The sequence below is a fragment of the Thalassophryne amazonica genome, chromosome 4 (genome assembly GCF_902500255.1).
Source record: "Thalassophryne amazonica chromosome 4, fThaAma1.1, whole genome shotgun sequence".
Classification (NCBI taxonomy): domain Eukaryota; kingdom Metazoa; phylum Chordata; class Actinopteri; order Batrachoidiformes; family Batrachoididae; genus Thalassophryne; species Thalassophryne amazonica.
Genome location: NC_047106.1, coordinates 25,687,404 through 25,714,090, shown reverse-complemented (window position 1 = coordinate 25,714,090; position 26,687 = coordinate 25,687,404). Strand labels below are relative to the sequence as shown.

Sequence of the window (26,687 nt, the reverse complement as noted above, 5' to 3'; positions counted from 1 at the left end):
TGGCAGAGAATTCCAGAAGCATGCAACGCAAGGTTTGTCTGCAGAGGTTTCATCTCGCTCCTTGCTTGCAAAATGAATGTTCTCAAGTATGAAGCTCTTATCAAATATGGTCTGGTGGATGTTGTGAGGTGGTTTTGTAAAAGGTGTGACAGAACTGTCATAAAAACCTCAAGCAACAGTGAGATGGCTGATGTAAGACAGCATTTGACAGAACTGGAAGATACCAGAAATGTAGAGAAATCGATTGAGCGTCTTGTTATAAAGTACATGTTGTTCTTGGCATTCCTGAAGCCCCCCCCCCCCCCGACACACACACACACACACACACACACACCCAGAGAGGTGGATGAGAGATACAACTCCAGTGGAGCGAAAAGAACATGATCTAAAGAAATTGTCTGAGTTGAAACAGGCAAGCAAAGATTTTGAAATCAAAGAAGCAGACATCAAAAGCAAGAACAGGTGCTAAGAGAGATGATGGAAAGCCCCATATGCGTATGTGTATCAAATTATGCCGCCCTGAGGTGAGAAAGAGGATAAATGGTAAATGGACTGCATTGATACAGCGCTTTTCCATCTGCATCAGACGCTCAAAGCGCTTTACAATGACACCTCACATTCACCCATTCACACAGACACACTCACACACCGATGTCAGGGTGCTGCCATGCAAGGCGCTCACTACACACCAGGAGCAACTCGGGGATTAAGGACCTTGCCCAAGGGCCCTTAGTGATTTTCTGGTCAGGTTGGGGTTTGAACCAAGGATCCTCTGGTCTGAAGCCCAACACTTACCCACTAGACATCCCCTTGCAATTTTCATCAGAAGGTTCTTGACGGTGTTCATCAACGTGTCCCTAAAATTGAGATCACGACTGGTAACAGAATAAATCCACCTTGGTTCAATGTGGAAGCCAAAAGTTGTGCTCAGAGAGGGTACTGAGCTTGGTTAAGGTATAAGGAAACAAGATCCTATGCTAGATATAGACCTTATGTTCAAGTGAGAAATAGAGCAGCTAAAAGTTTAAGAAGGATAAAGAAAGAGTATGAAAAGAATCTGTTCAAGAAAATTAAGAATTCCAAGGCATTTTACATGTACATCAACAGTAAAACAAAGGGTAAATCTTCTGCATTAAGAGTTAAAGGTAGAGAAAGTTTGAGTAATGACCTTGAGACTGCTGAGTTGAACAATTTTTTTCAATCAGTATATGTAAATGAGGATGACAAGGATCTGATTTATTTTAATGATTTTGTACATTGTGTGTTTGATAGCAATGCTCCTGAACCATTTAATTTCCTGGCTACACCCAGTGCTGTGAGTACTGAGGATGTGACCTTTACCCCAAAAGATGTTAAAAATGTGTTAAGAAATATTAATCCTATTAAGACCATGGGCCTTGATGATATCCACCCCAGAGTGCTGAAAGAACTAGCAGACGACATGTATTTGCCCTTGTATTATATATTCAGGCAATCATTGGGCAGCGCGGGCCCCTCCTGCTGCAGCCTTCACCCACTTTGCCTCAATTCGGATGACGGACTGCTTCAAGTTTAGTGCACATAAACAATGTCAAATGTATATGTGTTGTCTTTAATTCTGATGTGTGCCATTATTACGTTCAATTAGTAATAATTGTGGATTAATTGCTGTATTTTGTCTGTGGTAATTGGAGTGTAAACGTAATTTCATTGTTGCTGCACTCGTGTAATGACTGACAATAAATCTCATCTCATCATCTCATCTCTCACCTCACAGGATAGTGGATTTTTACCTGATTTATGGAAAGTTGCAAATGTGATACCTATATTCAAGAAAGGAGATAAATCACTCACTGAAAACTATAGACCTGTTAGCCTTGCATTGCAAGTGTGTAAACTGTGCGAGAGGATTACAGGGAAGGAAATAGTTAATTTTCTGGAGTGTAACGATATCCTTTGTGATGAACAACATGTTTTTAGGAAAGGAAGGTCATGTCTAACAAACTTTTTAACTACTACAATCAGGAATGGACTAGGTTATATGATGAGGGCTTACAGATTTTTGCAAAGCATTTGATTCTGCTCCAGATGCCAGGTGAATTTAAAAGTTAAATACCGTAAGTATAGTATTGTTGAAAACATAATGCGTGGATTGAGGACTTCCTTAGAGGAAGGAAACAGTGTGTTTGCATAAAGGGTAGCAAGTCACCATTATTGAGGGTAACAAGTGGAGTCCCTCAGGGATTGGTCCTAGGATCTGTTTTGTTCCTAATCTGTAAATTATTTGTTGGGTGTTCTTTCAGCAAAGAGCAAAATTTTTGCAGACGACACAGAATTGTTTCACCCAATGCTGTCAGTGGATTACAGCTGTATTAAGAATGACTTACATAAGTTACCGGTTTGGTCAAAAGAATGGTTACTCAAGTTTAATAGCAAAAAGTGTAAGTAATGTATTTCGGTGCAAAAAAAAATCCTTGTTATGAGTATTATATATTATATTAATGGAGATAAAATAGATAGTTATGGAAGAAAAAGATTTAGGTATTTTGTTTACCAATAATTTATAATTTTCCAAGTATATAAGTAATGCAGCTGCAAAAGCTAATAGAGTGCTTGGTCTTATCAAGAAGTTGTTCAATTATATCCATAAGGAATCTTTCCTTAGACCCCATCTGGTATATTGTGTGCAAGTGTGGACACCCTTTTTGCAGAGGGACAAAGAAACATTATAAAAAGTTCAAAGCAGGGCAACAAAAATTGTACCACTTCAATTTTGAGAGACAAAATGAGTTAAAAAAAAAATCCAGAAAATCACACTGTAGGATTTTTAAAGAATTTATTTGTAAATTATGGTGGAAAATAAGTATTTGGTCAACAAGCAAGATTTCTGGCTCTCACAGACCTGTAACGTCTTCTTTCAGAAGCTCTTCTGTCCTCCACCTGTTACCTGTATTAATGGCACCTATTGGAACTCGTTATCTGTATAAAAGACACCTATCCACAGCCTCAAACAGTCAGACTCCAAACTCAACCATGGCCAAGACCAAAGAGCTGTCGAAGGACACCAGGAAGAAAACTGTAGATGTACACCAGGCTGGGAAGAGTGAATCTACAATAGTCAAACAGGTTGGTGTGAATAAATCAACTGTGGGAGCAATTGTAAGAAAATGGAAGACATACAAGACCACTGATAATCTCCCTCGATGTGGGGCTCCACGCAAGATGCCATCCCGTGGGGTCAAGATGATCATGAGAACGGTGAACAAAAATCCACTACACAGAGGGACTCAAATCTTGCAGTGCCAGGCGTGTCCCCCTGCTTAAGCCAGTATGTGTCCAGGCCTTTCTGAAGTTTGCCAGAGAGCATATGGATGATCCAGAAGAGGATTGGGAGAATATCATGTGGTCAGATGAAACCACCATGTTTGGAGGAAGAAGAATGATGAGTTGCATTCCAAGAACACCATATCTACTGTGAAGCATGGGGGTGGAAACATCATGCTTTGGGGCTGTTTTTCTGCAAAGGGGACAGGACAACTGATCCGTGTTAAGGGAAGAATGAACAGGGCCATGTATCGTGAGATTTTAAGACAAAACCTCCTTCCATCAGTAAGAGCACTGAAGATGCAACGCGGCTGGGTCTTCCAGCATAACAATGATCCCAAACACACCGTTCGGGAAATGAAGGAGTGACTCCATAAAAAGCATTTCAAGGTCCTGGAGTGGCCGAGCAAGTCTCCAGACCTCAACCCCATACAAAATTTGTTGAGGGAGTTGAAAGTCCATGTTGCCCAGCGACAGCCCCAAAACATCACTGCTCTCGAGGAGATCTGCATGGAGGAATGGGCCAAAATACCAGCTACAGTGTGTGCAAACCTGGTGAAGACTTATAGGAAATGTTTGACCTCTGTCATTGCCAACAAAGATTATGTTACAAAGTATTGAGTTGAATTTTTGTTATTGACCAAATACTTATTTTCCACCATAATTTACAAATAAATTCTTTAAAAATACTACAATGTTATTTCCTGGATTTTTTTTTCTCATTTTGTCTCTCACAGTTGAAGTGTACCTATCATGAAAATTATAGACCTCTCTCATCTTCCTAAGTAGGAGAACTTGCACAATCAGGGACTGACTAAATACTTTTTGGCCCCACTGTATGTTATGTTTGAAAATATCCAGGTGTGAGCCACAACAACTTGGGCTTTTTGGATCATGTCACAGTATTACTAACACAGGATGATAGCCACTCAGTAAAACAGACACTGTTGTAGAAAATACCTGAGTAGATGCCTTGCTATAGTCGACCGGTCTACTGTTACACTGGATGAAGGGAGAAGAACAGGGTCCAGCATCAGAGTGGACATGATGGGGTCCAAGAACTCGTCTGGAGCATCTGAATATGTTTCTTCTTCCTGCTGGTGTCTGTCTGCATGAGACTAAAACACAACAGATACTTTTTAAAACCCAACGTGTTTCCAATACAACCAATAGGCTGTAGACTTAGAATTAAGTGACTATCCACATTTTTGTGTTGTATCTGGCAAAAGAACGTGGAGTTATACCTTTATTTTGTCAGCAAGGAGCCCAAAAGCCACAATCGTGTCCCCAGGCTTGTTTATCTTCTTCAGTACCCTAACCGTCTGAGAGAAGAGGGTAGGAGAGTACGAACGTCCATCCTTGGGGACTGTAGCACAGAAATTTTCCTCATTGCTGTCAAAGACAAACAGCTTTTATTGAAACAATCTGAATGTTGACTTTTAAATACTTTTCCTTTGTTTGCAATTCCATCATCTCTTCAGTTTGTAAAGGATCAGTTTTTCACGACATACCCAAGGTTGAGGTAGATGGTACAGATGTCAGAAACCAGCTGCTGTGGCTTGAAGTCAAACTCACTGAAGTCCTTGACCTTAAGGGCACCCATCTTAGGACCCACAAGGTGCTGCAGAAAGTAGTTGAGCATGGAAATGATCCTTTCAACCACAAAGGGGTGCACAAAGACTCCTTTGATCTCTGGAAATAAGGAAAATGCTATTATTGCTAAAAAAAAACAATACATGACATGGGAAGAGGTCAGCTTCAAATGGATACAGAAAGGTCATCTTTTGTGCCTGACCTGAGGTGAGGAAAGCCAGCGTGCCAATGGTTTCGTTGGACATGATGTTGTGGAAGCGTCCAAGCTGTCCAAACATCTGCAGGCTTGACTCCTTCTCCCTTCGGGCTTCATTTGCTAGGCCTTCCCACTCCCCCCGATCTCGCTCCAGCTGTAGAATTTTGATTTTACTCAGGTACTACATTAAAAACAAAAAAAAAAAAAAAACTCAGTGAATTGCTTGTTTGATGGCCAAAAACACTTATTTAGTAGATTTGATTAGATATTGACTCTAAAAAGACATAGGCAACACTTTTCAATAAGGGTACATTAAATAACGCAGAAATGTATATTAACAGTAAATTAAAACTTACCTGTGTTTAGCTGGGAACGACTGGCGGAACCCTCTGTCAGTGAGGTCTTCAACTCCCACCTCCGGGAGAGCTTCTCCCAGATCCCGGGGGAGGTTGGAGACATGGAGTCCGAGTGGACCATGTTCTCCACCTCCATTGTTGATGCGGCAGACCAAGCGTGCCACAGCCCGTGCGGTCGCAGAGGCAAAAACTCGGGTCTGGGAGGAGTTTGGAGAAGCCATGGAGAAGGACTATAGGTTGGCCTCGAAGAGATTCTGGCAAACCGTCCGACGCCTCAGGAGGCGGAAGCAGCTCTCCACCCGCACTGTTTACGGTGCGGGTGGGGAGCTGTTGACCCTGACTGGGGATGTTGTCGGGCAGTGGAAGGAATACTTCGAGGATCTCCTCAACCCCATCGTCACGTCTTCCAAAGAGGAAGCAGAGACTGGGGACTCAGAGGCGGACTCATCCATTACCCAGGCCGAAATCACCGAGGTGGTTAGAAAGCTCCTCGGTGGCAAGGCTCCTGTGGTGGATGAAATCCGTCCTGAGTACCTTAAGTCTCTGGATGTTGTGGGACTGTCTTGGCTGACAGGCCTCTGCAACATCATGTGGCGATCGGGGACAGTGCCTCTGGATTGGCACACCGGGGTGGTGGTCCCTCTGTTTAAGAAGGGGGACCGGAGGGTGTGTTCCAACTATAGGGGGATCACACTCCTCAGCCTCCCCGGTAAGGTCTATTCCAGAGTACTGGAGAGGAGAATTCGACTGATGGTCGAACCTCGGATTCAGGAGGAGCAGTGTGGTTTTCGTCCTGGTCGCGGCACACTGGACCAGCTCTACACGCTCCATCGGGTGCTCGAGGGTTCATGGAAGTTCGCCCAACCAGTCCACATGTGTTTTGTGGATCTGGAGAAGGCGTTCGACTGTGTCCCTCGGGGCACCCTGTGGGGGGTGCTCCGGGAGTATGGGGTCCGGGGTCCTTTGCTAAGGGCTATCCGGTCCCTGTACGACCGCAGCAGGAGCTTGGTTCGCATTGCCGGTAGTAAGTCAAATCTGTTTCCAGTGCACGTTGGCCTCCGCCAGGGCTGCCCTTGGTCACCGGTTCTGTTCATTATTTTTATGGACACAATTTCTAGGCACAGCCAGGGTGTAGAGGGGGTCTGGTTTGGGAACCACAGAATCTCGTCTCTGCTGTTTGCAGATGATGTGGTTCTGTTGGCTTCGTCAAATCAGGACCTTCAGTGTGCACTGGGGCGGTTTGCAGCTGAGTGTGAAGCGTCTGGGATGAAAATCAGCACCTCCAAATCCGAGGCCATGGTTCTCGACCGAAAAAAGGTGCTTTGCCCTCTTCAGGTCAGTGGAGTGTCCTTGCCTCAAGTGGAGGAGTTTAAGTATCTCGGGGTCTTGTTCACGAGTGAGGGACGGATGGAGCGTGAGATCGATAGACGGATCGGTGCAGCATCTGCAGTGATGTGGTCGCTGTATCGGCCCGTCATGGTGAAGAGAGAGCCGAGTAGGGGGGCAAGGCTCTCGATTTACCGATCGATCTACGTTCCGATCCTCACCTATGGTCATGAGATTTGGCTCATGACCGAAAGAACGAGATCACGAGTACAAGCAGCCGAGATGGGTTTCCTCCGCAGGGTGGCTAGGCGCTCCCTTAGAGATAGGGTGAGGAACTCGGTCACTCGGGAGGAGCTCAGAGTCGAGCTGCTGCTCCTCCACGTCAAAAGGAGTCAGTTGAGGTGGCTCAGGCATCTTTTCCGGATGCCCCCTGGACGCCTCGCTGGAGAGGTGTTCCGGGCATGTGCCATTGGGAGGAGGCCCCGGGAAAGACCCAGGACACGCTGGAGGGACTACATCTCTCGGCTGGCTTAGGAACGCCTTGGGGTTCCCCCGGAGGAGCTGGGGGAGGTGTGTGTGGATTGGGAGGTCTGGGAGGCTTTGCTTGAGCTGCTGCCCCCGCAACCCGACTCCGGATAAAGCGGAAGAAAATGGATGGATGGATGTGTTTAGTAATTATTTATTAGGTGTTCATGTTAAGAGTATTAAGTTACACATTACTGAACAATTAATATATATTTAATAAAAATACTGAACATTATTGATAAATTATTAAACAGTTCACTTAATTCACTAATAGTTCAAGCTTCTTATTGCTGCATTAACAAATATAAACACCATTAATAAATAATTACTAAACATTTAGTTAGTTCATGCGTACTGCTGAAGTAACTAACATGAACAACATTAATAAATGATTTCTAACATGAATGCAATTAATAATTAACTGCTAAACACATTTAACTCTTAATTAACTTAGTTAATGCTTATTACTGCATCAACTAATGTCAATTAATGTACCATTACTGTAAAGTGTTTGTATCAGTGTATAAATGTGTAAGTGTTGTCTATGTATATGAATCAACGTTTGTTACGCAATGTCAGATTGGTGGAACATTCCTTTCTGCGTATGCAGTATTTTGTGGTTTCTCATGCTAATCTAACATTTAGCACATGCTAAAACGTTGGTGGACAAATATAAGAAAACGTGAGTGGTCACAGTTATATAAGTAATGCAGTGCAAGATCATTATACATTATGAAATTATCACCTGAATGGCTTCATCCAGTAGAAAGATGGCATCATTCATCAGTAAGTTGAGGAACCTGAGGAACAGAGGGGGATTCATGGCCTCCAGGTTCTCATATGCATAGTCTGCCAAGTGCTAAAACAGACATTTTAAGAAAGAAGCCACATGAAGTACATGTGAAAGTCACCAATCCAAGAGTGCACTGACAAGGCACAAAAATGAGTGAATTAGCAACCATCTTAAAAATTCTTAAACTTTTTTTTAATAAATAAATACCATCAGCTATCTGTTACCTTGATACTCTCTCTGTAGGTATCTTTACCCCACATGTACTTAAGGATGGGATACATGGGTCTTCTGTAGTTGAATTTTTGCTCAAATTGGTGAGGATTACCTGAAGGAGAGATAAAAAAAACAACCCTACTTTACTCGTGCGTGAGCCGTTCACTTTTAGAATACTGCTGATAGGCATTTCAACCACAGGCAGCATTTAGCAGGTTCTTCTTACACATTTTCAGATTTGGGACATAACACTTATAATTCATGTAGTAACTGTACATGTATTTATTGTGGACCATGATTCAAACTAAAAATGTGTAGTTCTTAATGCAAGAAACATTTAGTGAAATGCTAAATTCAGTCCATTTATTTTTCCAAGTTGGTGACTCGAATACGATGATGCGCTTCACCTGTGAATTCAATGTCTACAAACACAGTGATGAGGGCCTCTGCCAGCTGAGGTGCATGTCTGTAGGTACAGAAGACTCTCTCTCGCTGGAACATGATTGGCTGAGCAGCACTGGGGGACAACAGCTCCATGTGTGGCATTACAGCTTCCAAGACCTCAGCCAGCTTCGCTCTTAGGTGAGGATTCTTCATCCTGTTCAAGTGCAAGCAAAGGATTTGAAGTGATCATATCAAACCCTTGTTGCCTCACAGTTCTTCAAATCGATTCACCCAAGAAATGACTGTTCATAAGATTTTAAAAGTCACTTTTCCACTCGCAGTAAGTCTTACAGTATCTTGCAAACGTATTCATCTCCTCAGCCTTTTACACATTTTAATTTGCTCGTGCTATTTTGAACACAAAAAGTAAAAGTAATTTAGGCTCCTCTACAATAAAATTTCTAAAATTATCCTCTTTAAACTTAAACTGAAACCATACTGTTTGCATTTCTTCATAACTGATGTCAATAAAGTCCGAGACATACAACCCCTGGCAAAAGTTATGGAATCACCGGCCTCAGAGGATGTTCATTCAGTTGTTTAATTTTGTAGAAAAAAAAGCAGATCACAGACATGACACAAAACTAAAGTCATTTCAAATGGCAACTTTCTGGCTTTAAGAAACACTATAAGAAATCAAGAAAAAAAGATTGTGGCAGTCAGTAACGGTTACTTTTTTAGACCAAGCAGAGGAAAAAAATATGGAATCACTCAATTCTGAGGAAAAAATTATGGAATCACCCTGTAAATTTTCATCCCCCAAATTAACACCTGCATCAAATCAGATCTGCTCATTGACATTGACCCTATGTGTCTTTTTGCAAGGAATGTTTTTGCAGTTTTTGCTCTATGGCAAGATGCATTATCATCTTGAAAAATGATTTCATCATCCCCAAACATCCTTTCAATTGTCCAAAATATCAACATAAACTTGTGCATTTATTGATGATGTAATGACAGCCATCTCCCCAGTGCCTTCACCTGACATGCAGCCCCATATCATCAATGACTGTGGAAATTTACATGTTCTCTTCAGGCAGTCATCTTCATAAATCTCATTGGAAAGGCACCAAACAAAAGTTCCAGCATCATCACCTTGCCCAATGCAGATTCGAGATTCATCACTGAATATGACTTTCATCCAGTCATCCACAGTCCACAATTGCTTTTCCTTAGCCCATTGTAACCTTGTTTTTTTCTGTTTAGGTGTTAATGATGCCTTTCGTTTAGCTTTTCTGTATGTAAATCCCATTTCCTTTAGGCGGTTTCTTACAGTTCGGTCACAGACGTTGACTCCAGTTTCCTCATTTGTTTTGTTGTACATTTTTCGATTTTTGAGACATATTGCTTTAAGTTTTCTGTCTTGATGCTTTGACGTCTTCCTTGGTCTACCAGTATGTTTGCCTTTAACAACCTTCCCATGTTGTTTGTATTTGGTCCAGAGTTTAGACACAGCTGACTGTGAACAACCAACATCTTTTGCAACATTGCGTGATGATTTACTCTCTTTTAAGAGTTTGATAATCCTCTCCTTTGTTTCAACTGACATCTCTCGTGTTGGAGCCATGATTCATGTCAGTCCACTTGGTGTAACAGCTCTCCAAGGTGTGTTCACTCCTTTTTAGATGCAGACTAATGAGCAGATCTGATATGATGCAGGTGTTAGTTTTGGGGATGAAAATTTACAGGGTGATTCCATAATTTTTTCCTCAGAATTGAGTGATTCCATATTTTTTTCCTCTGCTTGGTCTAAAAAAGTAACCGTTACTGACTGCCACAATCTTTCTTCTTGATTTCTTATAGTGTTTCTTAAAGCCAGAAAGTTGCCATTTGAAATGACTTTAGTTTTGTGTCATGTCTGTGATCTGCTTTTTTTCTACAAAATTAAACAACTGAATGAACATCCTCCGAGGCCGGTGATTCCATAATTTTTGCCAGGGGTTGTATTCAGTGACTTGGAAATGTTCATGTATCCATCCCAACTTGTCTAAAGAAAACTGGCAGTAAAACTGATTATTTACATGTGTTATACTAAAGAGGGCCATTACTTATGCAACCCATCATCTTGGTTTCAATATTTTTATTTCATTTATATAAGTTGTAGAGATTTGCTTGAAGTTTGAGTTTAAGGAGAGCAATTTAAGAAAGTTTAATATAGAGAAGCCTGAATTACGTTTTGTGTTCCAAATGGCATGAACAAATTGTGTAAAAGCCCCAAGGGGGTCAATACGTTTGTGAGGCACTGTGGGCCCAGAGGCTGTCTGTATTTATCTCTGAATTCTGTGGCATGATGTGCATGAGAGTCCCCTGGACAGGACACCAGTCGAATGCAGGTTACTCCCCCAGCTGAGGCTGATACCCATTCAAGGCTGGGTGGACTAAGACGATGCAGATTAAGGGCCTGATGTACTCAAATCTCATATACTAAGTGTGCTGGCGTTCCAAACCTTTGCACATTAGATTGGAGAGCATTCTGCAGGTGATTTACTAGGTAACATGAGGTTGACAGGTTTATTTAAATGACAATTTTTCACATTTTCACAGCGTAAGCACCAAATGAAGCAGATATGGACAAAAGAAGATAAACAACTGTTTTAACCAAAATGTCATTGATTGAACATTTACCAAATCAAAAATGAATGCCTTGAAAATGATTTGTCTGCTCTTTCATGGGATATGTGAGGTGTGTGGCACAAGCCTGGATTCAGCACCGCTGCTGTGACAAGCACCCGCCCAGCCTAGTCCATATTGATTTTACCCATTTAAGTCACCCTGGTGTAAATAGACTCCAAGTCCACTCCTTGTGTCTGTATGCTGTGCCGAACATAGATGAGAGGTGGGGACTAGAGCTGCATGAGTGTCTGTCATTTAGAATGTGTGAAACCAGTGCTGTGCGATAGCCCCTAAAATTGTTTTTGGCATTGACAAATCATGTTGCGTGTGAAAACCACACCTACTGTAATGTTCAACACTTACAATATTGCACACGTGGGTAAGCAGATGTCGAATTGCTTATTCATGAAGGCAAACATGTTAAATGGAAAGTATAATTTGTGCATTTCAAAGACACAATCCTCAATGTGCACCATTAGTAAATCAGCATGCACATTTTATTTATTTTTTTTTTACATATGCAAACCTTAAGTAAATCAAGCCCTAAGTGTCTTGTTTTTGTCCAAGAAAGGTAGCATAAGCAGGATTTGAACCCAGATCAAAATATTGCCAGGCCAGCTCCTTTTCCTTTGCTAGTTTTTTATACAATTAACTCCTCTTTATATAGTTATTTCTCAGGCTGCCAAACAAAGCTGAAAACCTCATCTCACTTTACAATCATCTTATCCACGGTAAAGCCCTGTTCTCACATTCATGGATACGCATTCCACAAAGTCATGGTTTGAAACCTTGTCTACACCTGAGAAAACCTTAAGGGTCCAGGAGAGTGTCCATGATAACGAGACATCTTCAGTCATTGTGCCATGATCGTTCGTTACCTCCACCAGTGAAGTTTTCTTTTACCAAAACATTAAATCTAGGCTTGCATCTCAGATGTACCTTCTGGCAAATTGTAGCTGAACTTTCAGGTCTTCTTTTCAAGAAAACCCTCCTCTGTACCACTTCATCATGAAGCTGTATAACTGGGGATACAAAATGCAAAACATGCACTGTGCACAATTTCTCCAATCACAGCCACAGAAGCCTGTATCATCTTCTGGGTTGACTGGGTGTCTTGGTGGCTTTCCTCACTCTTCTCCTTCTTGCACAGGCACTCAGTTTTTGAGAACTGTCTACTCCACACAGATCTACCATAGAGTGCCATACTGCTTATATTTCTTCGTAACTGATGCAAATAAAATTCAAGACATATTCAGTGACTTGGACATGTTCGTGTATCCATCCCCTGGCTTGTATGAAGAAAACTGGCAATTAAACAGATTCTTTACAGGTATTATATCAAAGGGGCCGGTTACTTATGCAACCCATCATCTTGGCTTTTATATTTTTAATTAATTTATATCAAGTTTTAGAGATTTGCTTTCAGCTTGAGTTTAAGGAAGATAATTTTAGAAATTTTTATACTGAGAAGACTGGTTTACTTTTTGTATTTGACATGCCATAAACAAATTAAAATGCATGAAATACCAAGGGGATGAATACTTTTGCAAACCACTGTAGCACCCCTTGGGCACATATTAGAGCATTTTGGGATTACCTTTCAGTGCTATGCTGATTATAATCAGTTATACATGCCGATAACTGCTGGCAATCTCATCCACATAAGATCCTGAGAAGACTGTTTTGCATCAGTGAGAAGTTGGATGTCTAGCAACTTCCTACTTTTAAACTCTGATAAGACTGAAAGGATGGTTCTTGGTCCAGTGAGACATCAGCATCAATTTGACCAGTTAACGCTTAGCCTAGGCTCATGTGTCATACATCACAGTGACAAAGTGAGGAACCTTGGGTTAATTTTTGATCCTACATTGTCCTTTGACCTCCACATTCGAGATATTACAAGGAATGCTTTCTTCCACCTGCGAAATATAGTGAAGATTCGTCCCATCCTGTCTATGGCTGATGCTGAGACCCTGATTCATGCGTTTGTCTCTTCTAGATTGGACTACTGCAATGTTCTATTTTCTGGTTTACCGCAGTCCAGCATTAGGGGTCTCCAATTGGTTCAAAATGCTGCTGCCAGACTTCTGACAGGAAGCAGAAAGTCTGACCACATTACACCCATTTTGGTGTCTCTTCACTGGCTTCCTGTCCCTGTGAGACCAGATTTTAACGGCCTGCTACTAACCTATAAAATTGTTCACAGATTGGCACCTCTCTACCTAGTTGACCTAATTAAACCCTATGTACTGGCCTGGGCTCTGCATTCTCAGGGTACAGGGCTACTTTATGTCCCTAGGGTGAATAAAAAGTCTGCGCTTCACACAGCTTTCTCTTATCATGCCCCTGTTCTGTGGAATGACTTCCCTGCGTCAATAAAAGTCAGACTTTCAAGTCCAGACTTAAGACACACTTATTTTCCCTTTCGTATGGCTAACATACTGGCATAGTATGTTACTACGCTTTTTACCCCTTTAAATTCATTTTTTAGGAAACGGATCGTGCCGCAGCCTCAACTTTATCTAAAGTCTGGGTCTTTTAGTGAAGCTTATGGCTAGTTGCCGGCGATCACCTTAGTATTACTTCTGTTTTTCTTGTTGCTTAATGCTGACAAATTACACTGTATCTGTTGTCTTTCTGATGCCTGATTGTTTTTTTCTATCTGTTTGAGGTGCGGTTCCATCCAGAGATTGGAGTGGTGTCTTGAGGCAATTTCATTGTGATTTGGCGCTATATAAATGAAATAAATTAAGGTGGTTTCATAGAACATATCCAAAACATTATGTAGGCAGAGACTAATACAGAAATCCCACTTGATGAAATCTCATGGAAATGTCAAATCTCTCTTGTTGCCAGGTAGACTGTTTTCTGTAAATTTAACCAGTTCCCTGTGGAAGGTGGTATTAACTGTCATGTACCTCTCTACATTGCCCATGAAGACAGTGATGAAGTTTAGAATCTGTTCCAGATTTTCAGCAGATGTCTCCAAAACATCGTCCGCAAATCGGCGGAGGAAGATGAAAAAATCTCCCAAGCTCTCTGCAAAAAATTCTGAGTGGAAAAAAGACAAGAAAATGTTAGTGTCTAAATAAAAGTACTATAGTAATTACACTGCAATTATAGCCTAAGCCGAAAACAAATGCAGTGTCTAACCTTGAGTTAAAGGTCTGAAAGGCTAAAAATATGAACCTCAAAACATATTTTAACTAACATGAATTATGTTACTCAGCCATACATTACACGATTACACACCAGTCATTAAATTCAGGGAAAATGTATTAAATTAATAAATAACAACTTTGCTTTTTGCTACTCATATGATTCACTATAATGTTTTTTATGAAAATATGTATTATTTTGGTGCTGTTCTTTGACATGTACTGATTTCTACTTTTAAATGCTACCAAATAAGATATGCTGTATTTTGTTCATTTAAACCACTTTCAAATTACTGCATGTTCCAGAATAGGTCATGCTTTTTTTTTAAAGTTGTTTGGCTGGTACTGCAACTTGTATTTCAAAGCGACTTATATACCAAAGGACACTCTATTATCAACTATGACCACAAAATTTACACATATGACAAGTTTCTCCTGCATAGTGATTTGAATGAAGCTGCTGTTAAGCTGGCTGCCAACCACCAGAAAAGAAGAAGAAGAAAATCTGAATGAGGATGTGCTGGGTCTTAAAGTAAGAGTGAAATTAATAAATCATGCTCCCAAACTGAAAGACCAAGCTCTTAAAAAAGAAGAGGGAATAACCTTTGTATTACTCTGTACTTGACTATTTTGCTCTTCGTGGGACAGCTGGAGGACAAGAAGATTGGGCAGGCTAAGGTATGACTAATTATAATGGTGTAAAAAATGCACAGTAGTTTCTAAAAGTTTAATTACATTTCCTGAAGTAAACATGCATGTTTAGCTCTGCATTGACGTTTTCATCTGTTTAGTGGTGACAAGAACCAGTTAAATCCAGAGTTCTTTAAGCCTCATACAAAATCAACTTATTCCATAAATGTCTGATGGCTAATGCAGCATTTGCATTATAAGCAAATAATGCTGAGATTAAATTAATGTTGCCTCCTGATACATGAAGCACCATGTTTCAAAAATAAATGTAGCTTTTATGTTTATGATTACTTTTGAACAGATGTGACTAATACACCGGTGTGATATATAGTAGTGTGGAAAATTAATTAAGAGCTACAGTACTGCACAAAAGATTTAGAACCTTAAATGTGTGTATCTTTTGAAAATAATGAAAATTTGTTAAATATGTAATATTCAGGAATAAATGTGATTCAGTAAAGGTGGCCAGGTTTCATGTTTAAAAGTACATGTAACTTTTGTGACAGGACTACATACCATAATTTTTGTGAGGCAGTGTTTCCTTATGAGCAAATAGAGTTGTATTGAATCAGGTTGTTACGATCAGTTTATTGCTGAGAGATCACTGGCACCCTTTGTTGTGTTGTATTAGTTTCTTTAAAGAATCTCAAATGGTATTACTGGATAATTGTTTAGATGATGTAGAGACATTATACATTTAATTTCCTGTTAATCCACTGATGAAAGAAAAAGGAAAACAGTACACATGCATTTAAAAAAAGTCTAGTGTGTCTGAGGTATAAGGTGCAGTCACCTTATACCTTCAAATTTTATATTTTGATCACTTCTATACAGATTGGATCATCAGATGCAAACTATCATTGCCATCTTATGGTTATAAAGCAGGAGCCTCCAAGGTTTGCACACCCTACTACTTTACAAAGTCCCCTTCAAAAACTAAAACCCAAATAATTAATAAAATTAAACTCCGATTAATACAAGCCTGAGGAAATGAGAAGAAACCTGAGATGTTTGGATGTATCTGGACCCACCTGGTACATAGCACAGCACTGTATCCTGCAGCGAGTCCAAGGGAAAAGTGAGCGCTACATATTCCGGCCCCTGGTTTCCCACAGCAAACTGGACCAGCAGAGCAGCAGTGGAAGCTTGGAGGTTCAGGCAGCATTGCAGCATTGTCGGCTGCGTCACAGCAGCTTTAGTGGACAGATAAATAACCATCAGTCGTTCAAACTGCTCCAAGAGCTGCTCTGACATCGGGTTGCCTGTCCGCTGAGCATCCTGCCACGTAACCTGGAGCCGGTGCAGAGTCTGGTTCATCTTCACCATCTGTTCATGAAGTCTTCACACACAGACACACACGACAATAGGGTCCATGTTAATATATTGTGTAAACCTGACAAACATGCTACTTTCATGCAAGATCTGTGCAGTTGAGCGCACTATTCTACACAGCTGAGGAGCGGCTACAGATTTAAACTTTTTAAACTTCTAGCACACATTTTTCCTTGGCTGTGAAAAAGCCTACCTCTGTACTACATACAACGCAGTGAGTGAATGGATGGATGGATGTAACTCACTCAATTAAAAAGGCATATATTAAAGACGAATGTTGGCGCACCAACAAAATCCAAAAAGCATCTTTGGTTTGCTATGTAATATCCCATAGATGCGTTTGCCACCTGCTGGATAGTTAGTGGTTGCTGGACTGATGGTGGATTAGGAGCATTTAGTGATTACATTTACATGGACAACAAAAATCAGACTCTTGACCTTATTCTAAATAAGACAATATTTTAATTATGGTGTTTACATGAGTTGTTTAAAAAATATTGCATTCATAATCTTGTTTACATGTTACAGAATCCAATTAATCACTCATGGCCACATTATACCTCCTATGCTATAAGTGTTGCAAAAATGCTGTGAAAATCAATCATCTGAAAGCGACTAGAAATAGACTATCAGTTATTCAGAGTATGACCTTATTCAGGTTCACTTAATCAGAAAATGCCATTTAAATGGCAGTGCTTAATTTGAAGAATTGTCTTAATTGGGTTAATGTCAAATATTGGCATCCATGTAAACACAGTCAGCGAGAAAGATAGTTTCCACAAAGAGATGTACTAAGCCGTTACTTTCTGACTGTTTCACAGCAGTCACATTCGAAAACTCAGTAACATTGTTTCAACCCTGCAGAAAAGATTTTGTGTGAATTCAGAGAGATGGCAGTGAATAAGAGAGAGTTTTCACACAGAAAACAGTTTCATTCATTTCTTTCATCTTTCTATCTGTCTAGTGGCAACCAAGTCCACAGCTGCTTGTTAAGCTAATATTGATAATAATAATAATATTTATAATTTTATAATATTTACACAAAACAATCATTACGGTGCATCCAGAAAGTATTCACAGCGCTTCACTTTATCCACATTTTGTTATGTTACAGCCTTATTCCAAAATGGATGAAATTCATTTTTTTCCTTAAAATTCTACACACAATACCCCAATAAGGTCTATGTGGAAAAAAGTTTGAGATTTTTGCAAATTTATTAAAAATAAAATAAAAAATTAAGAAATCACATGTACACAAGTATTCACAGTCTTTGCCATGAAGCTCAAAACTGAGCTCAGGTGAATCTTGTTTCCACTGATCATCCTTGAGATGTTTCTGTAGCTTAATTGGAGTCCACCTGGGGTAAATTCAGTTGACTGGACATGATTTGGAAGCTTGTGTAGTTTTGCACTTTCATTGCGTTATAAGAGGTACACTAGTGCTTTTTTTGTAAGCGTACCTGTGGAAGCCGAGATGGAGCGCAAGTTGTGTGAAGATGAGGTTTTCAGTAAGAAGACTGTAAGACTGCGAAGAGTCCAGTGGCTGCTGCGGGGGCACAGGGATCAGACAGGTTTCCTTGTCAAGACCTAGTACAGCAAATTATTATTAAGTGGTTAAATTTTAGTTATTGTCCCTGAAAATCCTATTGTAACAAATAAATGGGTATAGCAGAGATGCAGCACTAACTCTGATACAGTGGAAGCAGACAGATACACTGTCACATGCTGTATATTCACCTCTTGCATGCACACTGCGAGTTTGTCGTTCTTCTTCACTCAATTCTTTGAGCACACAGTAAGAAGGGTTGAAGGTGAGCAGTTTAGGTGAATGTGGCCGGCAGAAAGGCTGGCAAAGCTTCAGCAGTACTGCACCCAAATTTAGGAAGAATGCATCAGACGCATACATCTGGAAGAAAATCTCCGGCACCTGATTCGCCCAGATCTTGGCACGACCAGCATTAGCATGCAGACAGTTGCCCAACCAAGAGAGCAGCAAGTGCCGCGTCTCACCAGGCCGCTGAAGCAAGTTTTTCAAAATCTGATGCAGCTTTTCATGAAACTGGCCCATAAACTGAAACACAAAGAGAATAGAGATCACTGGACACAAATATGTTTGTAGCCTGCAAAGGTTGAAAGGAGATATTTTAAAACAAAGCATAGCCACTTGTCTGTATTCACCTGAAATCATTTACCCTTTTGAGGAGCTGTGTGTGTGTGTGTGTGTGTGTGTGTGTGGCAGGATACAGAGAGAAACACCCAAATCCAAACAGCGTGCCTGAAGTAATTCTGTTTTTAATTAAAGAAAATCCTTTTACCTGATGGATGTTTGCTTCCTGGACTTTTGTCTCCTGGGCGCTGGAGCGTGAGGGATTGAGGAAGTAGCTGTGACCTTCCACCACACCTGGAGTTTTCAACAGGCAGGAGATACTCAAAACTGCCCCAAGTGGGCTTTTCTGGTACTGCAAGCCGCTGGCTAGGTCTTTGGGCTGAATGTGTTCCACTAATACCTGGAAGTAGAAGCAAATGCGCATCACCACAAATAATGTGAAATTTATTGTATATTATTTAATGAGAACTGAAATTGTTTGGAACTAGTTGACATTTACTCAATATAATGTTTACTAACCTTGGCAATGTCCTTCTGGTGGGTGAAATAGAGGAGAACATCAAGGTAACGGTACAGAAGAGGCTGGCACAAGTCCAAGTCTTTGACACGTCCGTAGAAGATTTCCAACACTGGTACTATCACCTCCTCAAAGGTACGCACCTCCTGGTCAGAGAGCAGGCCAGCAATGACCTCTTCCACAAACTCAAACACTTTTTCAGGCTCTAAAATGTAGAGAAAATGTTACAACTTGCTGTGAGTAGAAAAGAAGCAAACTGAAAGAAGGATCAAATAACAGAACACAAGAGCCTCAAGGGGCCAAAACCCAGAACCTGCCTGTTCCACTAACTCCTTCAAGCAGCAGATCCAGGAGCTGTTCATAAATATTTTGGCTGATGTAGATCTCTGGGGTGAGTAAAACTGTCCTTGTGTTTGAGATGGTCAAGTTCTTACAATGAATTGCAAATGCCAGCAGCTTCTCTGGTACCTTTGTCACCTGGTGCACAGATCATTATGTTAACACATTACGGAAGAGTAATTTTATTTATATTCAAATGGCCACAAATGCAGTCATCTAAGACCAACACGCACCTCTTCTTTGGCCCGCTGGTAGCTAGCATAAGGTAAGGGATCGCACATTTCTCTCCGGCGTCACGGTCAGCAGAGAGGTTAACAGCGCTACAGGAGGTCATATAGATAAGATGGTTTCCTGGCTCGAGCAGCAGCAGACGGCTGAATAAAGCCTGAAGGACAAAGTGGAACATCAAAGATTTAAAGTGTCCAGCACAAGTGCTGACTGTTAACGCCTCAGCATACTTTAAAAGTACAAAAGACAAAAAAAGATGAGTGAACAAGCTGGTGAAGACATCCTTGAACACTTCACGCGACACTGTATTAAAGAGCCAAGTTCTCATTGTGGAACTCCTATTGTGGAAGCCACAATATACAATACACTTTGCACGTGGCAGCAATCGCTAAGCACTTTTGGGAATAGAAAAATGTGAAAAAGCATTTAAATACAATCCCTTAGGAGTAATTTCATACACATCCAAGAAAGACTTAATCAAAACCAGATTATGAAAGACAAACCCTGAAAGGTTAAGTGAGGTCACACTTTACTCGTGTCTGTCTAATGTCTTCCAAAATTAGGCAGTTATTGCCTTTATGAGAATATTAAGACAAAAGTTTGGAAACAGACAGCAGTGCTGCTAAGGGTGCCCCTAAGGAAATGACATCACATCAAACTAAACTAATGGTACAGCTGAAGTGACTATACTTTGTTTCTGCAAATGAAATAAGGCAGAGGAGGAGGAGCTCAGCAACTATCCCCTCATATGTTAATGCATTACTAATGCTCATCATGTACGCAGCTAATGCTAATGTATTTAAACATATATATCAAGCACTGAAAATAAAATAATAATAAATATTAACATAAATGTACAAATTATTCAATAACCATAACCTGTGTCACCGAGCCCAACACTGAACTTGTGCAAGATTTTTGCAAGGTATAATCAACCAAGTATACCTTTTGACACAATAAAGCTGTGCACATAATTCAAAATGCAATCTAATTTTATATAAAGACAGCTTTCATTTCGTGTCTTATATGACCCATTTTCTTAAAAGATGATGATTTGGTAACTATGTTGCGCAGAACAAAATAGCAGATTTCATAAACAGACATTTTCTTACAGCCCAGGTTGGGTAGGATTACTTTGAAAAGTAATCAGATTACAAGTAATCCAAATGTATGTATATACATACATGTAATCCACATGTATTCTTTCAAAGTAACCCTACCCAACCTTGCTTACGGCTAGGGTAGGTCAATAAAAGTGCTCTTATGTCATAGTAAGTCCCAGAAATTTTAATGTAGACATCCTAAGCTTTCTAATGATACCAAATTTATAGGGGGGGGGTCATGTGGGACCATGCTGGCCCATGGCCTATGTAGCTGTCCAATGGTCTCATTGGGAAGAAATTCAAGAGACTATTATAGTCATCAAACCATCTCAGTCCAATAAAACACCTCAGTGTTAAAACTGAACCTGTTCTATATTATTCATGTCCAACCAGTCTTGTCCATCCAGATCCGCTGCCATTTCTTCCAGGTACACACAGCGAGCAGGGATCCCATTTCCTCCTCTAAGACTCGGATCACCTGTGGATGAGAGTTAAAACCAGAAACAGACTATGGTTAAAACTAAGGTCCATAAAAGTGAACTCAATCCTAAACAGCAAACCCTGAACTAGCAAAGTACAAATACTGCATTATTTCCCCAGAGAAATAAATAAACCAAGTACAACTGATTGTTTTCCAAAATAAAGCACATATTGATATTTATTTCAGAAAGATGTGGGCAGGAAATTCATTATCAATGCCTCAATGTGGAAACAAAAACAGGGGGGATTTTGGTGCATTTCCTGTAATGATGAGTCATCCTTCAGCAGTTTCTGTAGTGCACAGACACAGCCAACCCACAGAGGGACTTCAGTGAGTGAGGTTGTAATATTTTCTAATTTCTCAGTGAGTCATGTTATTTACCAGAAAATTTCCATTTACCTCTAGAAACCGATACATTTGACGGTACTAAGAAAATGAAAAAAGATGAAGGTACTACTGAAAACAGTCAGTGCAGTAGCTAATGCTTTATTTCCAAACAAAGACCTTGGGTGGGAATAAAATTGAACAGGCACTCAGTAAGGCACTGACACTTCTTTGAAGCTTTGCAGCAGGTATAGCACATCATCTAACAGCTGGACTGACCTACAATATATATAGAACAGGTGAGTCCAACCCTGCTGCTGGAGGAAATCTGCCAAACAGATGTCTTCACACTAAATTTTGCAATGCTACATTTTGGTATGGTTCACCACTCCCTGCCAGAGTTCAACTGACTGATTTCACACCAGACTAAATGGACTCACACAAACAACATGTGACCGGGCATCCCCCACCCGTACCAATGTCCCCTACAGATTAAATGGCATAATTTTTTATTTATTTATTTATGAATGCTTCTCCATAATGCGGTCCCAAGCCCATGTACCAACTTTGGTTTTGATACATTAAAGTGTTGTTGAGATATGACCTCACTTTCTATTTGGCGGCTTTACACCAAATTAAATTGACTGTGATGGATAGTAAAGTAAGTAATAAAAATGTAAAAAAAATATAACAGCCATATACAGTACATTCAGAAGCATTCATGGCGCTTCACTTGTTCCACATTGTATTTTGTTACAGCCTTATTCCAAAATGGAGTAAATTCATTATTTCCCATCAAAATTCTACTCACAACACCCCATAATGACAACATGAAAAAAGTTTTGTTTTTTGTTTTGTTTTTTTTGGGGGGGGGGGATTTTGCAAATAATTTATTAACAATAAAAACAAAGAAATCACACGTACATAAGTATTCACACCCTTTGCTCAATACTGTTAATGCACCTTCGGCAGCAATTAGAGCCTCAAGTCTTCTTGGATATGATGCCACAAGCTTGCCACACTTATCTTTGGGCAGTTTTATCCATTCCTCTTGGCATTGTCCTGCTATTGCGTCCCTTTTCCACATTTTTTTATGTTACAGCCTTATTCCAAAATGGATGAAATTCATTTTTTCCTCAATATTCTACACATAATACTCCATAATGACAATGTAAAAAAAAAGGTACAGAGACATCCTGGATGAAAACCTGCTCCAGAGCACTCTTGACCTCAAACTGGGGTGACGGTTCTTCTTTCAGCAGGACAATGACCCTAAGTGCACAATCAAGATATCAAAGGAGTGGCTTCAGGACAACTCTGTGACTGTCCTTGAGTGGATCAGCCAGAGCCCAGACCTGAATCTGAACATCTCTGGACAGATCCGAAAATGGCTGTGCACTGACACTCCCTATTTGGTGCGATATTTATATCGCCGAGATATAACCCGAGAGCAGCACAGAGGTGACAGTGGTAAGGAAAAACTCCCTCTGATGATTTGAGGAAGAAACCTCAAGCAGACCAGACTCAAAGGGGTGACCCTCTGCTTGGGCCATGCTACCGACACACTTGACAATGCAATTTAATTTATTTAATTTGAAATAATGAACATGAACCTGTACTCACTGTTGTCCAATGTAATTAGGAATATTCTCTGGATCATGTGGTTGACATTGAGCTGTTCACACAGCTCCTGTCGAGAGCGGAAGGAACGACTGATCTCTGCCAGAGAGTCGTCATTATCGTCGACGCTGTCTGACACGGAGTTCTCCGACTCGGACTGGCTCTCACCTGAATCCTCCACTACAAAACAAGATACAGAAGCTAAGTGTTCAACTATGTGCAAAAAAACAGAAACACTTTAACAAACACTACACCAAAAGAAACACATACAGCTTCCTAATGCTGAGATTAGTTAATAGTATAGTGAAATAAACACTGCAGAAGATAAACTCTGCTATTTGTGGAATTGTGGATAAATCTACTCACATGGTGGCTGATCTGGTTTCTGTCCTGACGCAAACTGCTTGGCATCAGCCACTGAACAGAAGAGGGCAGCGAAAGGGTTACAGGAGATGTTCTGGCTGTTGTTGCCCTGGTCAGTCATCTCACTCAATCTCTAAAGTTACTCCATTAAGGACCAAACCTTAATGAGCAGTGGAGCCAAGACAATGAGTTACAATAAGTTGACAAAGACCAAGCGTAATCAATCACCTGTGGGCAGAACACAGACAGACAGTAAATATGTGTAGACCAGGATCGATAACCACTGAATTATGCCATATAAATAAACTTCCCAGAGCAATAAATGTCCACATTTTACAGTTTTTATAATATTTATCAACACAGGCTGGGCTGAGACATAGAGTGCAATTGAGCTCTGGCGGGGCCCTAGGGGGAGGTCCTAAGCTGCTCAGTTCAGAGTGGTCGGGTGCAGAGTTGGCAGCATGCAACTCAGAATCCAATTTTCATGCACAGCACGGAACAAATTAATCTAACGTTCCACGGACAGTTAGACTGCTTGGAGCAGAAAGGCAAAATCAAGTTGGAAAGAGATCCTTGCCAAAAATGTGTCATGTCCCCTTTTTGGGACTCTTCTGGAAGGAAACCTATATGGAATATTACTTTGGATTTTTCATATTGGGCCCACAATCTACACTGAACAAAAATATAAATGCAACACCTTTGTTTTTGCTCCCATTTTTCCATGAGCTGAACTCATAAATCTAAAACAAATTCTACATAAACAAAAAAAAAAAAAACATTTCTCTGAAATATTGTTCACAAATCTGTCTAAATCTGTGTTAGTGACCATTTCTCCATTGCCGAGATAATCCATCCCACCTCAAAGGTGTGGCATATCAAGATGCTGATTAGACAGCGTGATTATTACACGTGTGCCTTAGGTTGGCCACAATAAAAGGCCACTCTGAAATGTGCAGTTTTGCTTTATTGGGGAGTCGGGGGGGGTCAGAAAACCAGTCAGTTTCTGGTGTAACCACCATTTGCCTCACGCAGTGCAACACATCTCCTTCGCATAGAGGTGATCAGCAGCCAGACGCCATCAAATGTGAGCATTTGCACAGTCAAGTTGGTTATAACGATGAACTGCAGTCAGGTCGAGACCCCAATGAGGACGATGAGCATGCAAATGAGCTTCCCTGCGACATTCCTGCAGTTAGCATGCCAACTGCATGCTCCCTCCAAACTTGCAACATCTGTGGTATTGTGCTGTGTGATAAAAGTGAACATGTGATAAAAGTGAACATTTCAGAGTGGCCTTTTATTGTGGCTAGCCCCAGTGACAGCATGATTAGTGCACAGGTGTGCAATAACTCATCAGACCACACACTGTGAGATGGGATGTATTATTTCAGCAAAGGAGAAGTGCTCACTAACACAGATTTAGACAGATCTGTGAACAATATTTGAGAGAAATAGGTCTTTTGTGTATACAGAGAATGTTTTAGATCTTGAGTTCAGCTCATGAAAAATTGGAGTAAAACAAAACTGTTGTATTGATATTTTTGTTCAGTGTACAAAATATGAAAATGAAATATCTTGTCTGTTTAATTTCATCTCCACTGTGGTGGTGTCGAAATGACAAAAAACCGTGTCATTGTTCCACTATGTAGCTAACTATTAATAGACAGTGTTTCATTCCATTCAACCACACCAAAAGATCATTTTGCTGACTGTAACTGAAGGAGCGTCAGTGACTTAAAAAAAAAACTGTTGGCTAGTTTAAGTTTGGAATGAACTCTGCAGGCTGCCTGGCATTCGTGGCATGTTGTTTGGCCTTTGACCTCTTGCAGAATAGCCTGTGCTTTTGACATTATCAGTTCTTTTACATGGCATGTTACTCTACTCAATCACACACTAAATAACTATTAGATGATTACAATCTTTAAGACTGTGATTAAAAGAGACTAAACACATAAATCACAGGTGAAGCTTGTCTTCTTGTTTTCAACAGCTGTGTTCACTTCATGTTGCTCCGTTGCAGCCAGCGGCATGTTGGAAATAATTACTTATCTAAACTTATCTACTCTAAATCAGTGGTACGGGCCACCAGTTACAGTTTAATACAACACAAGAAGCATAACTAGAGTTAACTAGTAGTTTGCATCAACGCTAGTTAGCATGTAGCTTAGCATGCTGAGCTGTCATGTGCTCAATCGGCAACATTTCATATTACCCTCACAAACTATGACAGCTATTTCGTTAATGATCACTCCAAGTCACGGACAGAAACGACAAAAAGCGCTGTCGTACCTGTTTGAGTGGGAAAATGTGTCTTTTTGGGAGAAAATTGTATCTGCGAAGCCAGCAAAACTTCCTCGGTAAAATGGAAACGTCATCAACATGCGACGAAGCAATTTGTTTCACTCACTGTATTTTTACGAAGAAAGTTTTTTTAACTAATTAAAATATATAAATACAACAGAACATACGACAGAGTTTCATAATGTATTATTATTATTATTATTATTATTATTATTATTATTATTATTATTATTATTATGTGACGTCATCAGAAAAGTCGTTCCAACTGCGGCGATACCGCTGACAAACATTAGAGGGGAGCAGCTCGTTAGGTTATAATCATACCTGGTTATAACTCTTACCAGTCTAAAATTATTTTTGCATTTTCCTCATATCTTGAGGGTCAATTTAAATTGAAAAATTATCTTATTCATGCCCTTGTATGTTAAGGGTTAGGCTTAGATGGCGTTATTTTTTTGTAAAGTAAGTCCCTTCAGCTGCTCCCAATTGTTTTGACTTGGGGTCGCCACAGCAGAGCCAAGGTGCACCTGCATGTTGATTTGGCACAGGTTTTACGCCAGATGACCTTCCTGACGCAACTCCATATTACATGGAGAAATGTGGCAGGAGTGAGGTTTGAACCAGGAACCTTGTGCATTAAAACCAAGCACATTTACCATTTGTCCAAGATACCGTAATGATATGAACATAATTATACAAAAAAATGTAATCATTTTTGTAATTCATCAAATTTAAAGGACATATAATGTGGTCAAACTCTAA

The 26,687-nt window shown here is 40.3% G+C and overlaps 1 protein-coding gene across 1 annotated transcript in view; it reads right to left on the bottom strand.

The window, feature by feature from the left end:
* The window catches only part of ube4a (ubiquitination factor E4A (UFD2 homolog, yeast)), a 30,664-nt gene extending 4,646 nt beyond the window's left edge, over window positions 1-26,018 (bottom strand). Inside the window, 20 exon segments of the mRNA XM_034169288.1 lie at window positions 4,264-4,421; window positions 4,548-4,695; window positions 4,815-4,995; window positions 5,099-5,273; window positions 8,045-8,158; window positions 8,317-8,417; window positions 8,713-8,903; window positions 14,281-14,413; window positions 16,242-16,549; window positions 18,003-18,129; window positions 18,280-18,613; window positions 18,858-19,049; window positions 19,169-19,371; window positions 19,484-19,643; window positions 19,739-19,770; window positions 19,773-19,890; window positions 21,202-21,314; window positions 23,265-23,441; window positions 23,628-23,852; window positions 25,914-26,018. Coding sequence (XP_034025179.1) covers window positions 4,264-4,421; window positions 4,548-4,695; window positions 4,815-4,995; window positions 5,099-5,273; window positions 8,045-8,158; window positions 8,317-8,417; window positions 8,713-8,903; window positions 14,281-14,413; window positions 16,242-16,549; window positions 18,003-18,129; window positions 18,280-18,613; window positions 18,858-19,049; window positions 19,169-19,371; window positions 19,484-19,643; window positions 19,739-19,770; window positions 19,773-19,890; window positions 21,202-21,314; window positions 23,265-23,441; window positions 23,628-23,745 — 3,083 coding nt within the window. The 5' untranslated portion in view covers window positions 23,746-23,852; window positions 25,914-26,018.
* Window positions 26,019-26,687: the final 669 nt, after the last annotated feature.